The sequence below is a fragment of the Glycine soja genome, chromosome 9 (assembly GCF_004193775.1).
Source record: "Glycine soja cultivar W05 chromosome 9, ASM419377v2, whole genome shotgun sequence".
Taxonomy (NCBI): Eukaryota; Viridiplantae; Streptophyta; class Magnoliopsida; order Fabales; family Fabaceae; genus Glycine; species Glycine soja.
In genome coordinates this window covers 45480158-45502374 of record NC_041010.1, presented here as the reverse complement: position 1 = coordinate 45502374, position 22217 = coordinate 45480158, and the positions used below count along the sequence as shown (strand labels likewise).

At 32.6% G+C, this 22217-nt stretch overlaps 2 protein-coding genes and 1 long non-coding RNA gene across 6 annotated transcripts; 1 reads left to right on the top strand and 2 right to left on the bottom strand.

The window, feature by feature from the left end:
- Positions 1-1659: 1659 nt before the first annotated feature.
- On the top strand, positions 1660-3483 carry LOC114425213. The gene is made up of 2 exons (XR_003669204.1): positions 1660-2852; positions 2935-3483. It is a non-coding gene; the product is annotated as an uncharacterized LOC114425213 (long non-coding RNA).
- Positions 3484-4217: 734 nt separating this feature from the next.
- On the bottom strand, positions 4218-7971 carry LOC114425209 (probable E3 ubiquitin-protein ligase RHB1A). Of its 2 annotated transcripts, none has more exons than XM_028392028.1 (5): positions 7790-7971; positions 6691-6870; positions 5406-5772; positions 5159-5268; positions 4218-4715 (listed from the first exon to the last, which is right to left on the bottom strand). In XM_028392028.1, the coding sequence occupies exons 2-5, from the start codon at positions 6751-6753 to the stop codon at positions 4701-4703; spliced, it is 555 nt and encodes a 184-aa protein (XP_028247829.1). In that variant the 5' UTR covers positions 6754-6870; positions 7790-7971; the 3' UTR covers positions 4218-4700. The 2 variants fall into 2 exon arrangements, with proteins under 2 accessions (XP_028247829.1, XP_028247828.1); XM_028392027.1 differs by having other exon boundaries at positions 6691-6867.
- Positions 7972-11070: 3099 nt separating this feature from the next.
- Positions 11071-20747, bottom strand: LOC114425206. 3 transcript variants are annotated; one of them, XM_028392022.1, is made up of 15 exons: positions 20239-20747; positions 19353-19411; positions 18164-18281; positions 17355-17428; positions 16891-16959; positions 15396-15968; positions 14193-14728; positions 13907-13971; positions 13736-13815; positions 13502-13606; positions 13039-13178; positions 12815-12943; positions 12041-12193; positions 11788-11954; positions 11071-11689 (listed from the first exon to the last, which is right to left on the bottom strand). In XM_028392022.1, exons 1-14 carry the CDS (start codon positions 20429-20431, stop codon positions 11816-11818), a joined length of 2433 nt encoding a protein of 810 aa, XP_028247823.1. In that variant the 5' UTR covers positions 20432-20747; the 3' UTR covers positions 11071-11689; positions 11788-11815. The 3 variants fall into 3 exon arrangements, with proteins under 3 accessions (XP_028247823.1, XP_028247822.1, XP_028247824.1); XM_028392021.1 differs by having other exon boundaries at positions 11071-11954; XM_028392023.1 differs by having other exon boundaries at positions 11071-11954; positions 19353-19474; positions 20239-20348.
- Positions 20748-22217: the final 1470 nt, after the last annotated feature.

Genomic DNA, 22217 nt, shown 5'->3' with positions numbered 1-22217 from the left:
AGTGCTAGTTTGCATGTAGTAATCAAGTGTAGACACAAACCTAAACACTTGAGAGTTTAAGAGTGTACCTTGTGAGAATTCTATCACTTTTGATTCATCTTTTAATTCAACGTGTCTTCTTGTTTGATTTAGATGTTGATGATGTGTTCATAAATTGTTTTGACTCCTTGATGCTTTGGATGTTTGTACTCTTACTCACTTTTATACATTTTAAGGATTCAATAAAAGTGTGTAAATTTTGTGTTCATGCATTGGTGTTTGACTTTGTTCAATCGTGTTTGGGTCCATAATTGAGTTTTAGATTTATGCCGGAAGTTTATAAATACAGATGTAAATAACAAGCAAGAGCATGAATGAAATTACCAAATTTACCTTCACTTTCCCTTCTCTTCTCTTCTTCCTTGTCTAAGTTGCTGGAGGTACTGGTCCTCGAAACCAGCTTCACTGCATTCCTAACAATTTGCATGCTTATTTTGATTCATTCCTGATTGTTCCTCTATTCTCTTTGGTTTTATAGCTTAGTATCATTTCTTATATCCCACCTACACCTTAACCCCATTATTATAATTCTAATAAAGTCCTTTTGATCTTTAATTGCATGTGTATCAAGTGGTGGAAATTAGAGGCTTGTCAAATTTTGGTAGTGCTAGTTTGCATGTAGTAATCAAGTGTAGACACAAACCTAAACACTTGAGAGTTTAAGAGTGTACCTTGTGAGAATTCTATCACTTTTGATTCATCTTTTAATTCAACGTGTCTTCTTGTTTGATTTAGATGTTGATGATGTGTTCATAAATTGTTTTGACTCCTTGATGCTTTGGATGTTTGTACTCTTACTCACTTTTATACATTTTAAGGATTCAATAAAAGTGTGTAAATTTTGTGTTCATGCATTGGTGTTTGACTTTGTTCAATCGTGTTTGGGTCCATAATTGAGTTTTAGATTTATGCCGGAAGTTTATAAATACAGATGTAAATAACAAGCAAGAGCATGAATGAAATTACCAAATTTACCTTCACTTTCCCTTCTCTTCTCTTCTTCCTTGTCTAAGTTGCTGGAGGTACTGGTCCTCGAAACCAGCTTCACTGCATTCCTAACAATTTGCATGCTTATTTTGATTCATTCCTGATTGTTCCTCTATTCTCTTTGGTTTTATAGCTTAGTATCATTTCTTATATCCCACCTACACCTTAACCCCATTATTATAATTCTAATAAAGTCCTTTTGATCTTTAATTGCATGTGTATCAAGTGGTGGAAATTAGAGGCTTGTCAAATTTTGGTAGTGCTAGTTTGCATGTAGTAATCAAGTGTAGACACAAACCTAAACACTTGAGAGTTTAAGAGTGTACCTTGTGAGAATTCTATCACTTTTGATTCATCTTTTAATTCAACGTGTCTTCTTGTTTGATTTAGATGTTGATGATGTGTTCATAAATTGTTTTGACTCCTTGATGCTTTGGATGTTTGTACTCTTACTCACTTTTATACATTTTAAGGATTCAATAAAAGTGTGTAAATTTTGTGTTCATGCATTGGTGTTTGACTTTGTTCAATCGTGTTTGGGTCCATAATTGAGTTTTAGATTTATGCCGGAAGTTTATAAATACAGATGTAAATAACAAGCAAGAGCATGAATGAAATTACCAAATTTACCTTCACTTTCCCTTCTCTTCTCTTCTTCCTTGTCTAAGTTGCTGGAGGTACTGGTCCTCGAAACCAGCTTCACTGCATTCCTAACAATTTGCATGCTTATTTTGATTCATTCCTGATTGTTCCTCTATTCTCTTTGGTTTTATAGCTTAGTATCATTTCTTATATCCCACCTACACCTTAACCCCATTATTATAATTCTAATAAAGTCCTTTTGATCTTTAATTGCATGTGTATCAAGTGGTGGAAATTAGAGGCTTGTCAAATTTTGGTAGTGCTAGTTTGCATGTAGTAATCAAGTGTAGACACAAACCTAAACACTTGAGAGTTTAAGAGTGTACCTTGTGAGAATTCTATCACTTTTGATTCATCTTTTAATTCAACGTGTCTTCTTGTTTGATTTAGATGTTGATGATGTGTTCATAAATTGTTTTGACTCCTTGATGCTTTGGATGTTTGTACTCTTACTCACTTTTATACATTTTAAGGATTCAATAAAAGTGTGTAAATTTTGTGTTCATGCATTGGTGTTTGACTTTGTTCAATCGTGTTTGGGTCCATAATTGAGTTTTAGATTTATGCCGGAGATTCTAAACTTGCTACCGGTTGAATTAGTTAAATGGAATCTGCACTTTTCTTCTCCTTCATCTTCGTATTTTGCTTCCTCTGTCTTGCTTTGCTTGTTCTCCTATTTGTTTGTTTGTTTTTCATTTTCTATGGTGTTGTAGAAGCTTTGACGATGAATGAGAAGTCCATATTTTTGAAGAGGTCACTGCAAACATCGAGAAGGGAGGGTGAAAAAAATCGTAGGAGAGCTAGACAACATGGAGTTCAGTGGGGCCATCTTGGTATTTTGTTTCCTCTATCTGCATTAGTTGCTTATGCTAATTGTTGCTTCTTTTTGTTTTCTTTGGTCTTGTAAGGCCAACTTCTCCAAGGTGTTGACCGCGCAGAACAAGGTTTTCTCCTTGATTTTTTCTTGTTATTTTAATTTTGACTTGAATTTGCTCGTTTCGTCAGATTGTTAACTGTAAATTGTTGTATTTGAATTGATGATGATCTGATAGATATGTGTGGTGAAATTTTGAATGTGACACGAATGTTTCCTTGGTGCATTGTCAAAAACTAAGTGTTTTTTTGGTGTTTTGATAGAATTTAAATAGGACAAAAATGTTGCTAATGCAATAGCTGGAGAAAAGGTAACTCAATATACTACTTTTTCTGACTTTGTTTTATATGGAGTCTACTAATTGGATGACTATGTGCATGTTTGATTTGCAGTTGAAATTACTGTGATGCGCATTCCAATGCAATACAATGGATAACAATAAAATGAAACCAAAAGCAAGAGTCCTTATGCTTTTGCAAAAGTACTTTTGCCTCAAAAGTACTTTTACACCTAATTTCCAAACATGCACTATATTATTGTAACAGACATCAAAGAAGTAGGGTGATGTACCAAATACGGTCACAGATTCAACAACAGCAGTGGAAAGAGAGCAAACTTGTGCAACAGCTGAAATAGCTCAACCAAGTGCAGCACCTGAAGTAACAGTTATTTCAAACTCAAATTCAGCCTCACCGACTCAAGCTTCACAAGTATCTGAGACTGCACTAAGATTTGAATAATTCCTATTCAGATAGGAATGAGAATTTTTTAGAGATGGCATGTGATGTGTAGGAATGGCCTTCTTTTTTTGTAAACATAGTTTGAGTGATTGTATGCAGAGGTTGAGTAGTGCTCCTGGTGTCAACCTAGTTGAGATCATCGGCCCTATTTTGATGCCTCTCATGTTGCAACCCTTAATAAAAGAAAAGAAGTTTGGGTGATTGTGAATAGTTTTTTTTTGGGGGGGAAACAGTATGGTTTATCAATTTGGGGTCATTGGTGGTTCATTTTGGAATTATTGTCAATGTTTTTTTCTTTGGAAACAGTATTGTTGATGTTAGACAATTATTTCACTTAAATTATCCAGTGGTTGAAAATTTTGGTCTTTTGTTGGTTTCTGATTGCATCAATTTTTTGCTTAATCTGCACAATATATTTCACAAGATTTCACAAGATTTATAAAGTAACATCACAAACAGCTGTGATAAATGTATGCAATCACGTGATTTTGAGAAAGAAAGAGACCTCTTATCTGCAATCACCAATTGGTGGGTTCCATGGCATAAGTTTCACCAATTTCTAAATGGAGCATATATTCTTCAGGCACCAGATTTAGCAAGACTAATTTATCTCCAGTTTCACAACAAAACGAATGGATTCAAGAGGGAGCCTGTTAATTTCGTTGATCTTAAAACATTTTTCAACTTCTTTATCGTTTTTAAATAATTTTTCAGATTTTCCAATGAATTTTTAATTTGAAATGGTATGCCCGCAAAAATTGGTGGTGCGAGAAATGAAATGAGCAGCTTTTTTTTCCTTGGTCTTTTGAAAAGTCTAGAGATTCTGACAAAAAAAAACATGGGATGAATTGAAGAGGAGAAGAAAAGGTTATTACTTAGTTACATTCATAATTGGAGTTGGGAAGTATTAATGCAAAAGAATGGAGTGAATAAAATTTAATAGGAAAAGGGTCTTATTGTATACTTGATAATTAAGTACTTATTGCAAAAACACTGAACCCCAAGAATCCACTAGTGTATATATATACAATGAAAATGTAAATCAGGCATGACAAATAAATATTGAGAATTTTTTTACAAAAGAGAATGGAGAGCAGTAAATAAATAGAAAAGCATCTGTGAAAATAAATGTTGGCATCTACAGAGTTGCCGCATTTTTTCACACTAATAATAACGGGCAAATTCTGACCAAAGGAATTGCATTTGAAGAGATATGCTATATCATATGGTATGGCATTCCGTCAAAACCTCGTGACCAAAGGCTGGGCCTACTAAAATGATGACTTTGTCAATGCACCACCAATCGAAAATGAATCTGTAGTTGCCATCATCTAACCAGTTATCATACAATGATCTTCATCTATCTTCCATTCATTTAACAAGCTTTGATTGAACAATCAAACTAATTCATTGTCTGGTCAAAATATCATCTCCTGTAACATCAAAGAAAAACGACTATTGTCAACAAGGAAAAAGAGTATTGATCATCTCCATATTCAAAATAGCATAATTGACTTCCTATATAAAAATGGTCATATACAGATATTATTTTATCGTAAAAAATAATCAATAATCAGCATCTAACCGGGACTGCTAGAGTTAGTTTGCCAAGAAAAGAAGGTAAGGGAAAAACACTTTTTTCACCTCTCTTCCTTTTTAATTCCAATATTTGGTGCACCCAAATTAAAGTGCAGTTAACATGATTATGGCATTTAGTGCATGTTTGAATTAACTTATTTTTACTAGTTTCCTGAGATAGCTAATGAAAAATAAGCAATTATTTTTTCAAATTTAAGCACCACTGAGCATGCATTCAAGGGAAACAAATCTAAGACGAGGCTTTTCATGTAATACAGAATTAATGCAAAAGCCAAACCTGATCACAAATAGGACAGGAGTCACTTCGTTCCATCCACTCAAGAATGCATGATAAGTGAAAATGGTGTTCACATTTTGTCAAATTACTAGGATTTTCAACATCATATTCTGCATTGAAAAAAAAAATATCAAATTATTATTTTTCATCATCTGCCTGGGAGAGAAAGGACTCATTCCTCTTGATTCGCGTGACTGGAACTTGGAAAATCTCTGAAAAATTTACTTTTAATAACACAAGCAAGTACCTTCAAGACAAATTGGACAGACATCCTCTTCTTCTGTCACTAATACTTGAGTTACATTTGATTTTGGTAGTTGTGCCTTCCTTGGCGATGTAAGAGCAGAATTGGCTTGAGCTTTACAATCTGATTCTTCAACATCTTCACGTGTAATTAAAGTTTCAAAACTACTAACTGTTTCTCTGCCAGATTCAGAATATGTTGATGCAGAACCTCCCAAGACCATATCATAAGGTAGAGGCACGGGAGGGGACTGGAAAGTATCAGGCATGGATGCTTCCAGGTTCAAACCAATGAGAAATCCAGCATTGACTGAAGCATTCGTGCCATTATTAGATGTTAAAGACTCACGCTCTTCAAAAGTTGGTGGGCACTGCAAACAGGATTTTTTTAGGCTTCAAATCATAAGCTCATCATAAATAATTATAAACCATAATCTAAAAGAACAAACAAATAGCCAGACCAAATTACTGTTCTGGAATGAATAGAACAATGAAAACAATCCATTTTGTACTAACAGTCTACATCTCAGCCACCTTCTCATTTGACATCCCCTAGGGGATCATGCCTTCTGAGATGATAATGATATACTCATGTTTTTCTCCATACTATTCATAAAAGCCAAGTCCAAGCATAGAAATTCATTTTTAAAAAAGGAAATAAGAGAGAGAGAGATAAGTCTATTTGAGCCTTAATAACATTCTGTTATTTTGCATCTGCACATACATCTTCCCTACATTCCATCCAAGTAGCAGCTTTCAAAAATTCACTTTGAGCATCATCAATGTGAATTCTGTCAGGTGCCTAACTTGATTCAACTATAACAGTAATATTCACTAGCTCTCCATTTTGCAAGGAATCTTATATTATGTTAGAAAATGTGCTGCAGTCCAAGAAACGGCAATAAATCTATGTTGCTAAAGTACTACACAAGAAATTGTTTGATCTTTCAATTACGTAAATATTCAGGGTCACTCACTTCATCCAAAAAAAAATTAAACTAGTAATTTGGCAAGCAAAATAAAGCAGAAATCATATTTTGCTAACACAACGGTTCCCCTATACTGACCATTTTAAGGCTTTCAATAGCAAGTTGATTATGAAATAGTTTGATTTTTCCTTCAGTAATTAGTTCTTCGCTCCACCATTGCTAATGCTAATGATTAAAAGATTACATAGGTGAGGATGTTGGAAATAAAAATGCTGGAGTGAGATTTCTAGATAGATTCTTATAAGCTACGATATGGGCTTAGCTTATAAATCATGTAAGAGAGGATAGAAAACTACTAACATAGTAATATACTGGTGCCCCTTGCAGATGAGGTTTTCTGGCAGAACAACAGCAACCTCCCATTTTCCACTAATTCTTTTTACTTAATGAAATAAATAATTGATAGTTTCGTTCTCTTCTGTTGTTTGACATCAAGAGGGAATCAGATCAGAGGTCACCAGACTTCATGCATCTATTCTGCTATCACAAACCAAAAAATTAGTATTAATGATTAATCCACATAAGAAACGAACTTACATAGTTACATTGCATAAAGCCACATTTACATCAATAGAAACTTCAAATAACATAAATAAACACAAAGTAAATAATTAGAGGTTACAGGAAAACAAGCCCTACATTTTGAGACATGATTATAGAATCCATAAGGTTTCTATAGAAATTATTCTTAGGTACATAATAAGGCCATATAGCATAAAGATTATAAGAAAAAACTCATATACAGTTTCTTAGACGTTTTTGATATTGTTATCAAATTAGAATTGGAGTTTTACCTCAATAATCTGCATAATAAAGGTTTATATTAAAAGTCAGCATAGGGTTTTGCAGTAAAACTCCAATTCTGATCGGAGAACAACACCAAAAGCACCACAGGAACTCCATCTAAGCTTTGTCCTAGATTATAATGGTTTCAATAGATTATAAACATAAATACCTTGACACGAAACATCAATCCTCATGCCTATTATGACTATATTTTAACCAAAACCATTAACATCCCAGTTACAGATTACTTGAACTAGCATATAAATTTTATCAACAAAAAAAAAATTAACTTTACAAACAGAAAAACACTCCAAAGAATCAATACTATACAGAAAGAAGAAGAGGGGCATAGAAACAATCCAAAACAATCACCATCAGACACACGGCATAACAGAGGAAACAACACCTTGACCCTCCAAAACCAAAACAGCCCAAAACAACCCTTTTGGCAGAACAAGAAAAGGGTAGAAAGTAAAAACCATCACAACCAAATTCAGAGCATGAAAACCCTATTTGCAAGGCACAAAAGGGTGGCCAAAACTCAAGTAGATGACTCGTTACACTCCATGAAAGCTGAGAAAAATCGAAGGGTGCAAGCAAAAAAGAAGCTTACCTTTTTGAAAAGAGTAGATGAAGAGAAGAGAAGAGAAGGGTGAGAAACTGTTAAGGAATTGGGTTTCAGGAAGGTGGCTCATGCTATGGCTTTGGTTATGGTTCTCTCTATCTTTGAATATTTTTTGTCTGTTGTATTCTCGTCGACATAACACAGTACAATGGTATTTTCGTACGAGACTACTAGTAACAAAAATTGACTACTGAACTTTCATGTTTGATTTATCATTTATGAAGGCAAAACAAAAGTAGTTGCTTAAATTTATTTTATTTTATTTACTTTAAATAAATAAATTTCAAAGTTTGAAATTGACTTATTTTAAAAATAAAAAAATTTAAATTAATCGGATTAATTCATTCATAATTTAATTAGTATTTTTTTAGCTTTCTTCTCAGCTTTATTTTTAAAATTATTAATTTAATATTTATCAAGCTTGTTATTAAGAAAATATAATACAAATACTAAATAACTTTGTAATAGCTGAGATGACATTGAAATAAAACAATAAATTTTGATGATGAAGATATGAGGATTTTGTAAAGAAGGTTGATGGTTATTTATGTAAAATCTTGAAAATTAGAGTTGGTTTGGTAGTGAATATAAAATTATTGTAGATTTAATTATAATCCTTTAAGCAAATGTATAAACAAAGTTACAACTCTTTAAAGAATACACATATATAACAGATAATTACAAATTATTAATGCTAAGTAAATAGGTTTAAATTAAATCTTGAATTTATTTGTTTCATTAAGCACATAAACTCATGTGTTAAATTAAAATAATTTATGAATAGCTGATCTCTTTTATACTGCTACGTACTACTCATAACAAAAAATACTGCTACGTACTACAGCCATTCATATTTACACTTTATATTCTTTACTTTTTTTAGCTTGAATTAATTTATTATGAATAAATATACTGTTAAGTTAATATTTGTGAGAATATTCTGGGTAAAAAAAATATTGAAAAGTAAGTTTTGATTAGGTAATGTTAGATTAATGTTTGTGAGAATAGAATATTCTAGGTAATTTAGTTTATAAATGTGTTGAAAGACGATTATAAAAAAGGATTAAATACATTTGTTACATGTAATTTAGAGTTTTTTTATTTTTATATTTTTTTTCGTTTTAGTTCTTATAAAATGTGTTTATTTTGTTTTTTTATTTTAGATAATATTTTTCATTATTAAAAGTGTTATTTAAAACATGTTAAGTACGGAAAACAAAATAAACATATTTTATAAAAATTAAAAAGAAAAAAAATACAGAAACAAAAATAAAAAAATGTTAAATTATAAGAAGTACAAATATATTTATTTAAATCTTATGTTCATTTTGTTTAAAAATGACATGGTCGAATTAGGCTTTTGTGGTAAAAAAAAAATTCCCTTTTATCAATTACTTTAATTGTATTTAACTTAAAAATCTCAACTACTTAAACATGTTATGAGCTTTTATGGTACTCAACTTTGATTTAGTTTTTTCATTATGTAACATTTCAATCCTATCATGACATTTATGCCTATTCTCTCGTATTGTATTAGGATCCCCACCTAGATACACTGGTAAAGGTGTTTGTCTTTTTTGCTGCTTTGGTTTTTATTTTCTCATTGCAGCCAAAGAAATTAGCATAGAAGTCAACTCAAATAGTTTTCTAGCATAGCCATTGGGTCAGGGCTGCTTAACAGCATAAAGACTACAAAAATTGAATGTGGAATTCAAACAAATAGAATAACTTATGTTTCACGACTTTATGCTAATAAAAAAGTTAATAATGAATTGAAATTTCTTAACATATTTATTAATCAATGTCTATTCTATAGGTATTTCTTAAAATTAACATAACAGAGAAATTTAATCATTGACATTTTGACAAATGACAAGTGCATTTTCATCAATTCATATTACTAAATCGAGGAAAATATAACCAAAATGGGAGAGTTTCCTTTACAATAATATAAGTATGAAATGTAAATATTTAGTTGAATTTTATTATTATTTAAAAAAAATCATTGGCCAGCCTGCTTAAAGTTATAACATTATTCATACTTTAAATTAAAGTGGGAAAAGTGACGAAAGAAATTTTTTTACAATACCACAATAAAAAATCAAATTAAATAACAGTATTTTCTTCGTTAATATAATCCGTTGAATGCAAGCATTCATTTCATATTATCATTTTTAACTAAGAAAAATAAAGAAAAGAGAAAAATGTGCAAAAGAAAAAAGATCGAAGAAAATATAGACACATCTATGTAAAAGCATAAATGTAATTCACAAATTTTGCTTTCAATTTTCAGTAATCGATATAAAATACTATATATACCTTGTTCATTTTATAAACCTAAAAGGAAAAAAAAATATTTCAATTCCTACAAATAAAAAGAAAATTCATTTTTTAATGCATTTAATACAGCAAATACTTGCAAAATCTGTTTTGAATTTGGTTTAGGTTTTGGGAGTTGCAAAATGTAAAGAAGACCATCCTTGCTTTGTGTTTTTTCACATTTTTGCATTGGTCGGCAGAAATTGAAGAAGAGAACAATGAGGGAGCATCCACACAGGCACAAAAATGAAAAATATTTTGTTGCTTATCCCTCAATTTAATTCATCGAGGAAACAAGTATTTTATCACTTTCCAAAGAAAACATTTTGTATACTGACATTATAGTTAGCTTTTATTTTGTGGGGGAGAACCTAATAAATAATACTTAGTTAATAAGTTGCTCAACTCCCCATGCATTAGGTTAGGTTGGTCTATTTCTAACTACAAAGACTAGAGACTACTATAATATATCGGTAAAAAAGATTTTTTCTCGATTACTCCTGGAGTTAAAAACAAATGAAGATGACGAAATCCTCATTAATTAGATTAATAAAATAAATGCAATTTCTTATTTAAGTACAATTTTGTTTTGATTTTAATTCTTCATGTACTACTGTATAAGTTAATTCAATAATTCATCAGCTACCGCTTGTGAATTTTATAAAGTTGCGTTGCATGGAACCCGGAACTTGGGTCCACGTACCATTATCAACATATTGATGTGAAATAAAATAAAATAAATCAGACATAATAATTATAAGGATAATAAAAAGAATCAGAAGATTCATACATAATAAACAAAAGAACATTTGTTAGACTTCTAAAAATATCATCGAAATGTTAATATCATTTTCTTTTTTATTTTAATGTTTTTATGTCAACCTTATATTACATAGGTGTTGCAAAGTTCTCCATTTTTTAATTTTCATAAAATAGCAAACTAGAGCAAGTTATAAAGAAACTGCTGGAGTAAATTAGATCCATCATGTTGAGTAGTTTTTATCAGAAAGATCTCTAAATATGATACAGTTCAAAGGCAAGTTATCTTCTAAATCATAATTACAACATAAACAAAGCTCCTTTATCCTATGACAAAAATTTATCCGTAGTTTGATTCTTTATCCTAGACACAATCATGCCAAAATTATCCTATAAAGAATGGCAGAAACAAATCTTGTGCTGACAAGAATTTACAAGAGACTGCTTTGCTTGATCATTGTTTTTGGCCTCCAAATTCAATAGCAGTAGCCACACATTCTTGAGCCACCTCCACAACTCACCTCAAAACACCAAAAATTTTAACAAAAATGATTTATGGACACTCAAACCCAACATACACCCAGAAAAAGAGATAGAAGAGAGAAAAGTGTAGATGTAGTAAGTGATATGATGTGATAAGAAGATAGAGATAGGGGTAAATGAAGGGTGTCGATTGAGAGTGTATACACTATATATGAAAGTGTCCATAAACCATTACTCACTATTCCATTTACTTAATTCTAACCAGTTCTTGGAAGTGAAGGGTGTCGATTGAGAGTGTATACACTATATATGAAAGTGTCCATAAACCATTACTCACTGTTCCATTTACTTAATTCTAACCAGTTCTTGGAAGTGAAGGGTGTCGATTGAGAGTGTATACACTATATATGAAAGTGTCCATAAACCATTACTCACTATTCCATTTACTTAATTCTAACCAGTTCTTGGAAGTGAATCCTGATGAGTCAGTTCATAGTTTCCATTTGTAGGAAGCTGATTCTCTGTATCCTCAATATTTGCTTTTGAACAAAGGAAGAAGAAAGAAGATGTGTATATTGTAATATGCCAAATGCTGTAAACATTTCAAAAGAGAGTAACATGAGGAAGAGAAGACAAAACGAGAGAGAAATAAAGAGGATAGTAGTAATTTTGTAATACCTATGCCAAAACCAGTACGTTTCACTGGTTTCAAGAGTCCAGCTTATTGCTGCCATGGCCAATGCAAGAAAACCAGCCAAGGCAAAAGCCCAGTGGTACCGTCTCAAAAGTGTCTTGGCAAGATTATAGATCCACCGCTTAATAGTTTGGAAACTGCAGTGAAAGTTCATAACTATCACTTACTTAGTTATAAATGTAATATTTGAGAGAATGAATAATTGTGCTATATTTACGTTACTATCACATACTGTAAAATATAAATACATGAATTACACAATCTCAATCCGTCAGGTTTAGGGACTAGAATGAGCTATCTAAGGAAACTAGCAAAGAACCAAGGAAAACAATGAAATCTGATTAATATCTCTAATATCTGCTAATATCTATTAATATCTGAATAGAAGTTTTCTCCATAAATTACCTTGTTTGGCATCATTTCCAGATGTGAATCATCCTAGATCCATGTAATTTGACACTGGGCTTTATTATATCATACATTTCTCCCTAAAGATGCCTGACAACTTACTAGAGTGAATTACGGAACACACTCTATACGGTAGCATAGAGCTAGATCATGCTACGATCAGCCACAATGAAGAGGGGCTAAGGGGGGGTTCACAACAATGGCTAACCATGAAAAGGCAGTGAATGCAAAAAAAATTGAAAAAAATGAAAATAAAGCATTGTCCTTCAATTGCTTCTGTGTTGCTTGTAAATCAATATGATATTGTATATCTTATTGAAACAAAATATATCTAAGTACAGAGAACTTACCACTGAGAGAAATTAAATGAGATTCCAATTGAAAAGGAAAGGGACCTATACTTTGTTGAGATTTCTATCAACCATCCAATAAACAGACCAAGAGCACCAATGACAATTACAAGAATAACATTGGAAGACCTGCACAATTCAGCAAAGATAAATATGAAAAAGACTTGAACACCTTTAATGATTGGGTGGCTGTGCCTAAATTGACGGTGTACCAGTTCATGTACCTGGTTGCTTTCGTTGCAGCCATTAGGGCAGTAAGGATAGCAACAGCTGTGTGGATTGCTCTCTTAAGTACTTCATCAATGGTAGCTAGATAAATAAAAGTGCTAATCACAGCCATGAAAGAGAGCCAGAAGTCCATGAACTGAAACATTGATATGTAAAGCCAATGTAAATTCTCAGAAACATAAATATAGCGATTTTGTATTACATTGTATTTAGGGTCACCAATCATACTATGAAATCTATTTTTTGCTTCTCATGCACGTACTGATGTACACATGTTAAATATGATTAATGCCCAAGGCTCATGCTTCCACAGATTAATTCATTCCATTTAGATAGTCAAATTACACTGGTCTATTTAAGTTTGTAATACTTATGTCAATGGCATAACATTTCTACTTCCAAAAATTCTTATATATTTTCAGAAAGAGTAAAAGGGAATACTGGAGGTGAAGCTCTAACCTGTAAGACATTATAGTTCAATGCACACCAGGTACCTACATCACACGCATGATATAGTCCACTTGAAATCCCACTGGATGTGTATAAAACCCATTCTGCTAATGCCTGCATAAAGGAAATCATTTCTGGGTTTTGTACCATAAAAAAGGGAAACTATGGGTTCTGTGTCAACAAAAAATCACTATATAATGAAACAAGTTATCAATAGTAGCAATAGTGAAGGGAAAGAACCACCTTCTTCCGAAGGGCCCAATAGGCAGGAAGTATGGCTGCAGCATTTGATACAATGAGAAAAATTGATTGACGTACATGCCCTATACAAATTTTTAATAACTGGATTAAGGAATTTGTACACCATATTAGAAAAATGAACCAATTTTATCAATATGAAAAATGAGCAATCACCTTGATGTGTTACAATCTCAATGCTACAGTCAAAGCCTCCATGGTTTCGATCACAAGAGCAGAAGCTGACAGCAAAAAGTAAATATTTAAAATGGTCAACTCCTTAATAAGTTGGGGAGCAAATGCAAAACATGCAATCGGAAAAACCCACAATATGGCATTCAATTTTTTTTCCTTGTGTCTCAATCATTACCGAGGACTTTCTGCATTCTTGTCAAGCAACATAAAGAAAACAAATGCAATGTAAACACCACTGATAAATTAAGAACAAGCAAAGGGCCCAAACCTGTACGATGTCAATCCACTAGCATCAAAAGAAAATTTACATTCTCCGTGAGAGGAACATCGTTTTGGGCATCGCTCAAGTGAAATAGACATGCTAGTTAGCCCTTTCGTGGAATCACTGCTGGTATTAAGATGTCTTAGACCGATACCCCAAGTTCCTTCTCTAGCATACATAATATAAAAATTAACTTTGGCATCACTTGAGTCATATAGCATGAAAAACACGGATGGATCACTTCTCCTGGTCTTGTTAGCATAATAATAGTCCCAGCTATCAAGAGATGGTAATCCACCAAATCTAGCATACACTTCATAACTGATCTTCATATCTGAGGATAGCTGTATGTGAATATTTCCTCCAGCTGCACCACGAGGAATGTCCAAAAGAAAGTAAGTCCATACGTTATCAGGTTCTCCAATGTATGATGAGTTTTCTAAAAGTGGCTCGAGAGGGAAATTGGCAGAATCATACGATACTCCTCCAACAACTGGTAAATAATATGACTCAAAGGGGGTTGACCCTCTCCTTACAAATGTCTGCAGACAACCATTCTCATCTAGTCAATAATGTATTCCAGTGCGTAAATATTTTCAAGTATCAAGAAATAGAACTGATCTACACTTAGTACTAACTAACCAAGAAAAAATAATGTTTCAGTATCCAGTTGGGTAGTAGGTAGTACTTCCTTGGTGAAAAACACAAACATTTTAATTTTTATACTAGTAATATTAATATTAATAACCTGAACAAATTCTTGAACCTTTTCTGTAAGCACTGGGCATAAAGTAGTTTAAATCTCCAAGATCTCAAAAAGAAATTTATCCCAGTGAAGAAGCCAATAAGTGAACTCCCAAGGGACAAGCACTACATGTATAATAATGCTTTCAATGTGATAGTGATAGGATCCATTCCTATTTCTGCATGATACATTCATCTCCATTAGTGTACATATCAGATGTTACCAGAGTGGATAATTTGCTAACAGAACGTTTATGTTAATACTCTAATGTTCTTTTACTTTTGTGGTTTGCAAGATATGGCTACATTTGATCATACTCTGATTCTATCTATTTAAATATGTAGCCTAAAATGCAGTTTTGTAGTCTCAAGGAATATCACACGAACACAATTTAGAGTCCATTATCATATGTTATAAAGAAAGCACTTAAGGTGACAGCATCATGCAAAGAATTAGAATATTACCTGAAGCAAGTAGCTATCCATTGTACAATTCGGTCCAGCTTTCCCTAGTGGGCATTGAGGCACTTGAGATTCCACTGAATAGCAAACTCTTACGTTGTTATCCTGAGTCTTTGTAAGATTGACTGGTACTATACTAATGTACCAACGGCCAATTAATGGTGAATGAATAACCAGTGGGCTTTTAGAAATATCAATGGAATAATCATTTGAAGTCACAGACGGCATTGCACCATGGCGGACAAAACACATTAAACTAATATCATTTGATCCAGTAACATTGAATCTGATATTTGTTGCTGTAATGATTATTTCTTCTGCCACATTCATTATGTCCAGGGAGAAGAAGTTTGGCACACCTTCATGAACACAAAAAGCTTCAAAATTACTTTTGCATGTCACCAAGTTTTCCAACATTGACTTGTTCACTTTAGCTTCCAAAGCATTAGACACAACAGATGCTGCACATGAAAGTGGATAAACTGAACTGTTACAGAAATCCCCCCTCATCATTGAATTTGTGCATGCTTCCACACTTATATTAGCAATGAAGGAATATGATGGACCGCGGATAATCTGCAGAGACAGAGAAGTAATTGTTTATCCATCCATGTGTGGTTTTGCTAAGAGAGATAGGATGAGTCACATAGAAATAAGTTTAGCATGGAACAAATACAGAAATCAATATTAGAGCTGTTATCCAATTTGACATTGTACACCCAGTGTACTACACCATTTCTGGAAATTGCAATGTATTCTCTCAGCCTTAAAACCCACTTTCTAAGTTTTTAAATTTAGAATCTTTCCACTAGCTTTGAAAGAAAGAAAGTGGATTTATATGTACTAAATGAACAATCTTTCATGTGAATGACACAATTAAATTTGGTTCAAATGCTAAGTCCCTAATGAAAAAAGTTTGCAACCCCTTAAGAAAAGAATCACAAGTATAAGCCCACATTGAAGCATGGGAATTATCTTATCCCAAAGAAGACTCACTTGAAGAACAGAAATCATTGGCTGAAAATTCTATCATTATGGCAATAAAAAAAATTAAATAATAATCACAATATCTTCTTTAGCCAAACAATATATTAATATTTAAAGTATTATTTTCAGAAACTTCAATTAATCACGGATTGGATTGTGCATTTAACTATTTATTAATAATATTACTATTTTAGAAGATTTAGATCACAATAATATTGATTAAAACTTAAAAATGTTGTCAACTGAATTGTCAATCAACCGGTAAAAGTAACAAATGAAACCCACCACCAAATCATAATTAAAAAACAAAAAAAAAAAACAGTTTATTTAGTTAAGCACAGTATTGCAAAAAGGTAGTAACTTCGCCAACATTATATCAGCCCTCCTAGTGTATAAATGTATTTACAAGATAGCATGCAAAGGATAACGAACTTTTCCAACAGTGACGAAACATACTTTGAATATTCATATTTCTTTTGGATAGAAGTAACATCTGCACAGTAAAGCTTACCATCTTTGACTGTGTCCTTGTAGGTCCAATGCCATTGAAAAGACCAATGTACCAAACACCTGGAGATATCTGAATAATAATTTGTTATGTTTATAAAAGAACAAAATAAAATTCACTGGTGAACTAACCCTTCTCAACTAATAATAAAGGTGTCAGAGATATAAAAGTAATCGTGTGCCATCACCTATAACTATGGTTCAAGTTAGAGTGGACAAGTACATAATCTGCATTTCAAGCCCTAACAGGCTCTAGGGGGCCATGTCAAACATATAAAGCCAATCTTGTATCTTCACCTAATAGCTTATACTTTTAAAAGACTTGGCCCATGTCCATAGGAATTTCAATATTAAGACAGGTATTTCTATGTTAACAAAAGCAAACGGAGACACTGAAAAATAAGACACAATGCCAAAAAAAAAAAATTAAAAAATAATGCTTAAAGTAAAAAGGACCTATTACAATACCTGATTGTTTGTCAATTTCATGGTGATATTCTTCTGCATAGGAAAGCACTGCTCCACATCTAGACCATTTATCCCTAAAGAAAATGCGAAACAGAAAGTATTTATAATAGGGGAATGGCACAAGAAAGTTCAAAAAAGATATTTTCTCTTCTTTCTTGTTAACAAAGGAGATTGACAATGAGAGGGAGAACAAGTGAAAGGGGAGAATTGAAATCTGTCGACTCCCTTGCCCTGCCCCCCTCCAATTGAATAATGACAATTCAGCAAGAACAATTCTCTTTTAAATGGAAATACATTCTCTCTTGGATGTTAGTTTTTTAATGAGTCATCCACATTCAATTGGGAGTAAGTGAAAGGAAAGGAAAAGGGATAGAAGAATCAAATCTCTGAATCAGTACTGCCAAAGTGTTTCAAAGCACAACAGGCAACAAAGAAACACTACACATTCATGAGTTCAGTACCATCCATTACATGATAACCAAAGAAACCATCATAGTAGAGAATGTAAATTAATGAAAGAGGTGGAAAAACTAAACATGTTCTATTGAGTCAAAACACAAACCTGCTCTTTTAGAAATTATGACACTAATTTAATAAATAGTGGGAACTTGGTAGTCGGTAGAGCTCCAACATTTCAACCATGTTGATGGATTATAGGGTATACTAAAATGAAATTTCTTGGCCTTTCACAAAATGAGTTCATAAATAGTTCTTAGAGTGAAATTTAAGACAACTTACATTCTTGAAATTCGGTGTAGAAAAAACAGTATAATTAACTTTAGTTGAATGTATTTAGGTGTGTCCCCTACCAGAGGTGGCTGAATCCTTTAGAGATGTGTTTAAGGTGTCTGGCAGTGGAGGACTTCCATCTCTAAAGCATATTATCGGCAATGTGCTCATTGGAACCCTTTCAATTCTTGAGACATCCTGAAAATGATGTGTCTATGAAGAATGAACAAATGAGGAAAGCAATTAAACTAGAGCCAATTAAAAGGAAAGATGATATCCCGAAGGGAACTCCATGGACTTTTTCTGTAGCATGGCAAATATTGACAATTTAAAAAGTTACATAAAATAAGAAAATTGTAAGGGGGCATATAAGTAGGATTGTTTATCATCAGAGAACTATATCATTTTCATTTTTATCTCATGCAATATGCATTGTAAAACAAGAGATATCAAAATAGAAAAATATGAAATCATCCAACAACCACAGTCATCATATAGATACTATCCATCTGATAGGGACTTCAGTATTATGGGGGAGAACCACATCATGAAAGCTAGCTATCAAGGGGGCAGAATCAAACCACTTAAGTACTCTGTCGAGCATCCCATACTAGTCAATGTGGGACTTAGACACCCCATAATACCCAAGTCTCTATCATAGCACCACCTCTAAGAGTTGATGCCCCGGTCACTGCATTCTATGACATCTCACTCAGCCTTTTTGGTCAGCCTCTTTATAGATAGCCCTTTCCAAGTCATTGGCAACACTTATAATACCAAATATAAGCATCCCCAAGCACTTGAGGAAACCTCCCATAAAGGCTGGCCATTATGGTTGTAGAGCCCAAGGCATTGTAAACCTCACACTAGAATCCCATACTTCCCAAGCGAGACTCAAGTCCTATGCCTATGCCTTGCAATTGGATTCTAACATCCCACCACACTACATAGCCCCCCAACACTCATGCAAGCTGGTTGCCCACTAGCCCTTTGACTAGTCCAAGGTGAACATGGCAATGCCGGCATCACTGCTTGTGTGCTCGTTTGCAGCTGAAAATGGCGGAAGACTCTGATACTAATTGTCTAATTGATAAGAAGCTTGGGAGATCCACATCATAAAAGCTACAGTCATAGGGGGAAAACCAAGAAAAACCACTTTAGTACTCCAAGCATCCCATACTACTTGATGTGGGATTACGGCCCCCCCATAACACCCAAGTCCTTCATTCTAAAGTCATCCTATCTACAAAGAGGTATGAATATACTTACAAGGTCTACATCTGAGTTCAATGCTATAGACAGTGCAGAAAACCATGGCGGCAAGTCAACTGGAGCAATAGAAAACATCGAGACAAGTAAGACCATCCATATGTCATCAATTCCTTATATATCTGAAAATGAGTTGTTTTTAATCTTTACTGGTTTGTAAAAAATAACAGAATTCAAAACCATATAACTAATTGAATCACCAAAACAGAAGGAAGGGAAAAAAAATTAGCCTCTTCAGAGATACTATCTCACCTCTGTCCCCATCTGAAACTTAGCGAAAGTAAATGACACAAAGCTGATTATTTTCCATTTCTTGCTCATATAGGGATTCTAATGATGGTAGTTAAATTTAACAAATTTAATGCATCAGAAATTAGAGAACAAATGAAAAGCACCCAATCAAATAAGATTATATCCTATGTTTCAAGTCAATCTATGGTTCTTACAGTGTTAAGGCTACACTGATGAAATATTGCCATATAGTAATCTGTAAATGCACTCTGAAATTTCTATCAGAATGATTAACAGAAGAGCATAAGAATGGTAATTTAATAAAATCAACTCCTTCATAACATAAAACAAGAAAAAAGAGAACAGTTACATTGATGCCAGTCTCCTAAATTTCCTTAGGCTTATATAGAAAAAGTGAAAAACAGACCAACCGTATAATCCTTAGGAATTCAGCAGAGAAAGTAAGACCAAAGGAAAGCTTGGACAGAGAGAGAGACAGAGAGAGAAAATATTCTCCAAAAAATTCACCTTTACATTGAAATCCAATTGCAACCCATTAAAATTCACACTAGATAGTGCTTCATGAACAACCACACACAACAAAGCAATAACAATCACTATGAAGAAAAGGTTCATTGCCAATAGGCTCACTCACCTCTGATATAGCGCAAATCAAAGGGCCTGAGCCTAGTCTGAGGGTACCTGAAGCTTGAAACAGTAAAGGTTTCACCTTCAGCTGTGCCCACTTCATCATTTGCAGAGAAAAGGCCAAAGGAACAGGAAAAGAGCACCAAAGCACTGAGAACCAGATTGGGATGACGACACCACAGAATCAAATTGAAACCCATGTTGGTGTGATTTGGAGGCAATTCTCAGATCATGGAGACGCCAGAAAGTGAGTGACGCAAAAGGGTAGTGTTAGTGGATGAATAATTAAATAATAACGAGAAATCTTTATCAGTGGGGAATGTGGTAATCATGAGTCAGGGGCTATTATGTACTTAAAAATAATCACACAATTGTTGACACAAAATCTATGATACGATGATGAATTGATGATGCTGTTTGCTTAGTTAAAAGTCTTGTTGGGTTGACTTGAGTCGAAGGTGTTAGACCTCGGTTAATACCGGATCTGTGTTTTGTTTGGACTTTGGAATGTCGCAGAACAAATGTTATTTTTGCATGTGAACAAATAAAAATAACAGAAAAAGAGGGAGAATGAAATTAAGCATATATATATATATACATATATATATATATATATATATATATATATATATAACTTTTTAATAAAAAATACTTAAATCTACAATATATATGTAAATAGTAGTGTACAAACTCGTGCCATGCACGAGTGTTATTATGCTTGTATTGTATAATTTTTTTTATCAGTTATTTTTTATATATTTCTTAGTTATTTTAGTTTTATATAATTATATGTTAATAAATAGATATATAAATATTTAAAATATAATATTATATATATATATATATCAAATATTTTCTGTTAAATAGGTTTATTTTAGGAAAAATATGATATGAGTATCCTTATTTTAGACAATATATGCATCCTTAATTGTAAGGAAAAAAAAACATTCTATATATGTTATTGGTAAGGAATATTCAATGGCTTTCTGAATGACGAATCTCTGAATCTTAGTTGGAGAACCTCATTGACTAGCTTAAGTGAAGTTCTCCCCCTCTAAGTTAATTTATTTTCATCTAAAAGATTTAATCTGAAATTTTGTTTAAAAATATTGAATCCAATCTCAATTAGACCAACAACTTATTTAATATGAATACCTAGATTATGAATGTTTATTTGTTTTTCTTTAAAAAAATCATAATATAGGTATTCACATTGCAAGTAATATGTGCATTTTTATTTATAAGAAAATCTCTATTTGTTTTATTTAATTATTATTTATGTTTGTGCATATGTGATTCTTATTTATAAAGAATCTTTATTTATACATGACATTTTTTCAATAATGTCAAAAATTACTTCTCCCACTTTGTGCAACTATGTGAATTAGTAACGGAATTCATGCTATTTTCTGCACCAGTATAATAATATAGCTTTAGAGAAAGAAACTAAAAAAAATGTAACTTGAATTAATTTTATGATTTTCCAATTATCCTTTGGTGAGTTAATTTTAAGAATACTTTTAGAATTACACTACAACAAATGCATTAAATGTGATACGTGACAATAACAATTTCTATGACCCCTTCTCTAACCTTGTTTAGGTAAATACTAATTTCTTACACTTGCACCTTTGTGATACTGTTTGTTATTTTCGTTTTCATGGTAATGTTGTTGCATCGCGGCTCCGAAGTCATTTATCAAATTCGCTAATCAAAGAGCATTGCTTGTCAACTGCCTTATAGCTTTATCTTTATAATTAGAATGTGAAATAATTTTCTTATTAAACTAAAATGTAGGTATAAGTATTTAGATATTCACAGGATATGGAAATAAACATTAAAACTACTACGCACATAATATAATATAAATATAAAAATAGATATTTTTTCATATATGGGATACACGAATGATTATTATACTACCCTACCCAAACCTGGGTAGATGTCATCCCTATCCAATATCTCAAGGAAAGGATGCTTATTGAG